General features: G+C 32.4%; 1 protein-coding gene and 1 pseudogene across 1 annotated transcript; both read left to right on the top strand.

Annotated features, from left to right (window-relative positions):
• The first annotated feature begins 219 nt into the window (after positions 1-219).
• LOC106328444 lies at positions 220-1,718 on the top strand (annotated as a pseudogene).
• Positions 1,719-2,911: 1,193 nt separating this feature from the next.
• On the top strand, positions 2,912-6,688 carry LOC106329559 (cinnamyl alcohol dehydrogenase 8). The gene is made up of 4 exons (XM_013768245.1): positions 2,912-3,099; positions 4,737-4,850; positions 5,423-6,090; positions 6,308-6,688. The coding sequence occupies exons 1-4, from the start codon at positions 3,026-3,028 to the stop codon at positions 6,511-6,513; spliced, it is 1,062 nt and encodes a 353-aa protein (XP_013623699.1). The 5' UTR covers positions 2,912-3,025; the 3' UTR covers positions 6,514-6,688.
• Positions 6,689-7,774: the final 1,086 nt, after the last annotated feature.

The raw sequence follows: 7,774 nt of genomic DNA, 5'->3' as shown, positions 1-7,774 counted from the left end.
GAAATATTTTCGTCGTAAATCTTCGTTGTTATAGACGTGTTTTCTTCTAGTGTATGTACTTTTATATATAAAAGATATACAATTTTTAAATTTATTATAAGTTATAACATATCATACCATATTATTTTTAATAAATGTTATCCAAAAATATAATTTTAGAATTTATTTGCGTGTTCTTTTGAAAATTGTTTTTTTTTGGTTTTTCATAATTAACCTCATTATAATTGTTTCAGGCATGAAATAGTGGGCGTGGTGACTGAAGTCGGAGCCAAAGTGACTAAATTCAACGCTGGAGACAAAGTGGGAGTTGGTTATATGGTCAGCTCATGCGGGTCATGTGAAACCTGCACTGATGACCAAGAGAACTACTGTCCAAAAATGATCCTAACGTCCGGAGGCAAGTATTACGATGACACTATAACATATGGTGGTTACTCCGACCACATGGTTTGTGAAGAGGACTACATCATCCGTATTCCAGAAAATCTTCCCTTAGACGCTACCGCGCCTCTACTCTGCGCTGGGACCACCGTCTATTCCCCGATGAAGTATCACGGGCTCGACAAGCCGGGTATGCACATTGGTGTGGTGGGACTAGGCGGTTTAGGTCATGTAGCTGTGAAATTTGCTAAGGCTATGGGTATTAAGGTTACAGTTATTAGTACTTCGGATAGGAAGAGAGACGAGGCGTTAACTCGGCTTGGTGCGGATCTGTTCTTGGTGAGCCGTGACCCGGAACAGATGAAGGATGCAATGGGTACTATGGATGGTATTATTGATACCGTATCTGCTACTCATCCAGTTCTTCCGATTCTTGATTTGCTTAAATATAAGGGTAAACTTATTATGGTTGGTGCACCTGATAAACCTACTTGAGCTTCCGGTTCTGCCTCTCATCTTTGGTAAGAGCCATCTTTTTTGACCATTATCTCACATGATACTTTTATTGTCAATTTTCATAAGCTTATAATATGTATATGGTTTTCATGACGAAATACTAACTTTTTTTTTAGAGTATGTTGTCTTTAGCCAAATTTAAGGATTGTCTTAATTTCAAAATCTTGACCCTAGACAGATTAAACATTATAATCCCTAAAATTTAAGAAATAATTTACATAAACATATGTCTCAAATTTTTAAATTTTTTTTTATTAATGAAACTCCGACTAAATTACATATAGCTTTTTAAATCTCTAGGCCGGTCCTGGTATTTTGTATCATTAATAAAATCTACGACATATATATCCATGACTATTATCAATTTATCATAACAAATTTAATAACATTTCAAGTGTACAGTTGATAAACATTGAGAATATATTTGTGGTTGTGAATATATAATAGGGAAAAAGATGGTGGTGGGAAGTATGGTAGGAGGGATAAAAGAGACTCAAGAGATGATGGATTTGGCCGGAAAACACAACATCACGGCAGATATTGAGCTTATCTCTGCGGATTATGTCAACACTGCCATGGAACGGCTCCAGAAGGCTGACGTTAGATACAGTTTTTTGATTGATGTTGCCAACACCTTGAAGCCTAGTCCTTAATTATAAATCTTAAGAATTGAAGTTCCCTAGAAGCCTTTTTTTTCTTGTTTGGTTTGTTGTAATAAGTTACGGTGTTTGTCTGTAGCACTAATATTGTGCCCTATAAATTGAATCAACTTGAATGTAATGTTTGCTATATTAATAAGATATTGGGAAGTTTAATTCAAATCGTAGGTTTTGACTGGTGATACTGTAAAATCTCAAAAATATTGGAAAATAAAAATATTACATGTATAAGTGAATGTTTGTTTTCCTGTTCATATTAATTGGTCTTGTATAGGTTCTTAAGGTTGAAATATGCTGGGCGTAAATGATAGAAGCTGTGTTGTCTGAGCAATCCGACCAATAATAACGATATGATTGATTATAAAGTACCAAGATTTTTACGCATAGTCTCTTGATAGAAAACTTGCTCTTGTCTCTTGATAGTATAAACACGTTTCATAAGGTATGATTTCGGGACTAAATTCAAACTATTCGTTTGGTCTAATATCCAGGTGCATGTATCTTAACAGTGTAAACGCGTTCAGCTATGAGTATGTTGCGTAGACGACACTATTTGGGAGCAAAGCAAGTGGCGATGTATAGACCACAAGAACAGACAAACAATACACGACTACACTGACCAAATCATATAACTTTGAACTTTGAAGTAGTATTAAATTTCGTCATTTTTACGTTTATTCGATTTAATCAATACGAATAATATGTGAAAATAGCTTTCCTAACGTTCGCAGTGGCCCGCACGTACAGAATTGTCGGTGTGCCAGGTCCATACAGCATGTGGTGCAACGAGTTCCATACATTTAATATGGATTTTTAATTATGCTCGGAAAATGAAAATTAGATAGAACTGAAGAGCGACAAATTTTTAGTTATAAGGAATATAAAAGCACGTTTTACATATTCGTTATGAAACTACTTTGCTTTTATTCAATATATAACTTTTTTTTTTTTTTTTGTTGAAGATACGACATATTTGGTCAGAGCAAGGCTTAAGTTTCGACCAATACATTTTCATTTTGGCTATTACCAAAACTTTAAGAGCTTGAATATTTTGTGACGTCTCTTCTTCTCAATGTTTCAGCAGATCTGGTTCATTTTCTAACAGCAGTTCTGTTGCATTCATACCAATTTATGAATGTATCATATTCACGCATGCTTAGCAAACAAACTAATACCTAATGTATTCATACTTATCTTGTAGAGTCAAAGATTTAACACCTCTAAAAAAGGCAAGAAAATATACAAGGAAGAAAAGAACGAGTCATTGAGGTAATCTTATAGTGTGAATGGTCCTAATGGCTCCCGTTCCCGTCGGTGCCACAATCCCTTCCTATATTAAAGATCTTGTCTCTCTACTCATAAACTTAAACTTCTCAATTATTTAGAAGTGCATTCACATAAAAACGAAACCACACACTTGCTTACTTCTCCAATCCATTTCTCTAGCTCTTGTTCTTCTTTGATCCATTATGGGAAAGGAGGCATTTGGATTGGCCGCGAAAAACAATTCTGGAGTTCTCTCGCCTTTCCATTTCTCTAGAAGGTTTTTTTACATAAGAATCTCCGTAACATTATTTGAGAAGTCGCTTTCTTAGGTGACATATTCACGTTAACTCTCACAATGGTTTATTACACTGATAGCATTAATGAATTAAGTTTATTACATAATTGCCATTATTAATATTTTATTTTTATTTTGTTTCTATTAATACATTCCTATTATAACCAAATTGTTATAAAAAGGAATTTCATATAAAAGGCAATATCTATAAATATTTCTGTTTATTTTCTTTTTTATTAATAAAACCATATTATAATGGTTTATTACTAATTGAGTTTATTATTATAACTGTTGTTATTAATATTTAATTTTATGTTCTTTTTAGTAGTACATTCCTTTTATAACTAAATTGTTAATGAAAAGAAATTTCATATAAATGACAATATCTAGAAATATTTTCATTTTTTTATTTTAGTTTTTATCAATGAAACCATATTTTATGAAAAAGGAATATTTTTACTATTAAAATGCGAAATTTTAATATGTTTCAAACATATTCTTTTTTTAATAAAAAGGAAACTATGTGATATACCATTTGATAATTATACAATTTTTTTATTTCTACAAAAATATCAGCACAATTTTATGCAATTTGTTTTACATCATAAAGTCTTAATTCTAATACTATTTAAATGCTTCAAAAATATTCCATCTGTTTCATACTAAGTGTCATTTTAGTTTTTTTTTTTTTTTTGCAAAAAGAGTGTCATTTTAGAATTTCAATGCAACTTTGAGCTTAAAATTAATTACAAATTCATTGATTTTATAAATAATTGTATTTATCTCAAATACTATTGGTTGAATATGTATAATTAATAAGAAATTAAATGCATTTCAATCATTTTCTTAATCTGTGTGAAAAATGTTGAAGTGACATTCTTTATGAAACGGAAGGAGTAATAAATAAGCAATTCATTCTCATATATCTAAACTATTAAACTATCGACATCAATATAAAATATCAGTCAATCATTCATTATTCACATAAAAAAAATATCTTTCCTTGGTAGGAAAACGATTTCTACGACTTCCATCCGAAAATTTCATTCTTCTTTAGATATATACATCTAAAATCAAATAAACACTATGACGTGTTTGGAAAAAAATATTTTAAAGAAGTTGTTTCTATTACGATGGTTTTGATTGATGCTGAGATAATTTTAAAAATGCATATCTTTCAACTTCTATTAATCCTACAATAAACAAAATCAAAATAGAAGAAGAATAATTGTAACAACCAAAAGTAATGACTTGGTTATGAAGTTCGAGAAACAATTGGTAAAATTTTAATCAAAAATAATTAACACATTTAAGATCAATTTTTACACTAGATTTTAGAAATAAATATTATTGCCAAATTGAATATATTGCACAAAAAATTATAACACTGCAACTAAATAATTTATAAATAAAACTTTAGTTAAAATAACATGAAAATACACAAACAAATACAACTAAAACTAATATAAATTATCCAAAATTATTACATTTTGGTTTATTAAAAAACGTTATGCCTGTGCATAGGCGCGTGTGAGTGACCAAGTGAATTAATATCTATCAATGACCCTATATACTTTTTGTATTAATGAAAAATAAGTTTTGGTCGAATTGATGTGTAGGGAGACAGGAGAGAAGGATGTTAGGTTCAAAGTTTTGTTCTGTGGAATCTGTCACTCTGATTTGCATATGATCAAGAATGAGTGGGGAATATCTACTTACCCTCTCGTCCCCGGGTACGTAATACATAAATTTATATTTTACCAATCTTATAATATGTGTGTGTTAGAGTAAAATATGTATGTTATTTAAACATAAAACGACGTATGAACATTATTTCTAAGAGTACAAATGTTCAAAAGATTTGTGAGGCACTAATTAGACGTTTAGCAGAGAACTATCGACTAGGCGGGTTACTGGGAACCTAGGAAGGGTTTAGATGTTAACGAATTATTGATTTATTATTATATATTTTACATTTCTATTAGATATTTTCATTTAAAAATTAATTATAAAATTATTTTAATGACCTATAAAAATTAGATTTACAAAAAGAAAGAAACTAGACATAGATTTGAACTGGCATTATTGGCTGATTTAAAAAATTTATACCAATTTAGATTAATATTCTTTTTTAGAACAGTTTAAACCGATTTGATTAGTATAAATTAGGTTTTAATAAAATCATTTCGGTTATGACTAATTTACGTGGGCGTCTAATTTAAACCGATTTTTAGAACATCAAGAACTATTAAATTAGGCGATGAGCATTTTTAAATCCGAAACTTGTGTTTTTTTATTTGTTCAGGCATGAGATTGTTGGTGTGGTGACTGAAGTGGGAAGCAAAGTGACTAGATTCAAAACTGGAGACAAAGTCGGAGTAGGTTGCTTGGTTGGCTCGTGCGGATCATGTGATAGCTGCACCGAAGGTCTCGAGAACTACTGTCCAAAATCGATCCAAACGTACGGATTCAAGTATTACGACGACACAATAACCTACGGTGGTTACTCCGACAACATGGTTTGCGACGAAGGTTTCATCATCCGTATGCCCGACAATCTCCCATTGGACGCTGCTGCTCCGCTACTATGCGCGGGGATCACGGTCTACTCCCCGCTGAAATATCACGGGCTCGACAAGCCTGGCATGCACATTGGTGTGGTTGGACTAGGCGGTTTGGGTCATGTGGCGGTGAAATTTGCTAAGGCTATGAGTCTTAAGGTTACGGTTATTAGTACTTCGGATAGTAAGAGAGATGAAGCGATTAATAGGCTTGGTGCGGACGCGTTCGTGGTGAGCCGTGACCAAAAACAGATTAAGGATGCAATGAGGACATTGGATGGTATTATTAATACCGTATCTGCGACTCATTCCCTTCTTCCTTTGCTCGGTTTGCTAAAGCCTAAGGGAAAACTTGTTATGGTTGGTGCACCAGAAAAGCCACTCGAGCTCCCGGTCATGCCTCTCATCTTCGGTAAGCCTATTATGTCCGTATTTAGCCATATTTATGTGGTTTTAGTAACAAATCCGTTTACTTTCTTGCGGTAATTTTTTTGTGTATAGAAAAAGTGCGGAATGACCTTTTTTATCGACTAAAATTTGGTTTAAACATATAAACATTTGACAAGAAAAAAGTTAGTGAAAATAACATTAGAATTATGTTTTTTTTTTTTGTTATTGTGTATGTCTAGAGAGGAAGATGGTAATGGGAAGTATGATAGGAGGGATAAAGGAGACTCAAGAGATGGTGGATATGGCAGGAAAACACAACATCACTGCTGATATTGAGCTTATCTCTGCGGACTATGTCAACACTGCCATGGAACGGCTCGAGAAGGCCGACGTTAGATACCGTTTTGTGATTGATGTTGCCAACACATTGAAGCCTACTCCTTAATTATAAATCTTAAGAATTGAAGTTCCATAATGATATTGTTCTTGTTTGGTTTGTTGTAATAAGTTTTATGCTGTTTATTGAGGAGGTTGGGGCGATGTAGTATACCTTAATCAAATTAATAAACATTATATGTTATGAACCATATCGTGGATGGCTCATAACCAAGAGATTATGATTTGTAATCTTTCCATTTATCTTTGACGGTGTAATCTCCTATATAAGAAACCTCTATGTTATGAATAAAGATAGACTTTTCCATTACTTTTATAACACGTTATCAGCACGATTGATCTCTGAAACCCTAAGCTAAAATATCGACCATAAACCCTAAATCTCTCTCCATTGCTAAAACCCTAATCTCTATCGATCACCTCTCTCTCTATCGATAAACCCTAATCACTTTCGATCTCAACTTGTACCCGATCTCACCTTGCGGACTGCAAGGAAACAGTTTGGACCAGTCCGCGTAAGGTTCCAATTTGTACCAGTCCACGTAAGCTCATTCTCTTGGTGGTCCATTCAACCCATCAAAGGTTTAAGGTATACCTAAACTCTAAGAACCCAGAATCGAATGAACTAATGTTCAAAGTGAAACCTTAAAATCTGTAAACCCTAAATTACGTGTGCATGGATTGTTTTATTTGATTGATTGAATGTTTCTTTGAGGCTTAAATCCATGTGAGTTAGGATTGATAGTTTTTATAACCTGATTGAATGATTTGAGGTTTAATATTTCATGTTAGAATCTGTTATAATATAAACCCTAATTCGAATTGATAAACCCTAAAATAGAATCTGTGTATTGCATAATCCGAATTGAATGTTTTAAGGTTTCATATTATACTAGGTTTATAGTTTCATGATATAATCAACTGTTCTGAGGTTTAAGATTATTTTCTAGAAGTTGATTGATTGAAAAAACCCTAAATTTGAATTGAAACCCTAAACCCTAATTTGCGTATTCCTAAAATCAGATAGTTTGATTCCATCTTGCTAATATCAGCCTTGAAACTGATAAATATCAGCCTTGAAACTGATTAATAAAATTGATAGAATCAGCTTTGAAACTGATTGTTTTGGTTTTTCATGATTGAAACCTTATTTTTGGATCGAAACCCTAAATTGTGTAATGCTTGAATCCGTTTGATTATTTTTGATTATTGATCCAAATGCTAGTCTTGATAAAATCTAATTGAATCTGATTGTTAGTCTACCTAAATCTCATACCTGAAACTGATTGATTAATTGCTAAACCTTGATT

The sequence above is a fragment of the Brassica oleracea genome, chromosome C3 (assembly GCF_000695525.1).
Source record: "Brassica oleracea var. oleracea cultivar TO1000 chromosome C3, BOL, whole genome shotgun sequence".
Classification (NCBI taxonomy): domain Eukaryota; kingdom Viridiplantae; phylum Streptophyta; class Magnoliopsida; order Brassicales; family Brassicaceae; genus Brassica; species Brassica oleracea.
The sequence above is the reverse complement of the archived record's forward strand: the minus strand, read 5'-3'. Positions and strand labels throughout refer to the sequence as shown.

Coding starts and splice junctions, on each gene's coding strand:
- LOC106329559 (XM_013768245.1), top strand. CDS start 3,026: ATGGGAAAGGAGGCATTTGGATTGGCCGCGAAAAACAATTCTGGAGTT. Junction 3,100..4,736: donor CCTTTCCATTTCTCTAGAAG/GTTTTTTTACAT, acceptor ATTGATGTGTAG/GGAGACAGGAGAGAAGGATG. Junction 6,091..6,307: donor GGTCATGCCTCTCATCTTCG/GTAAGCCTATTA, acceptor GTGTATGTCTAG/AGAGGAAGATGGTAATGGGA.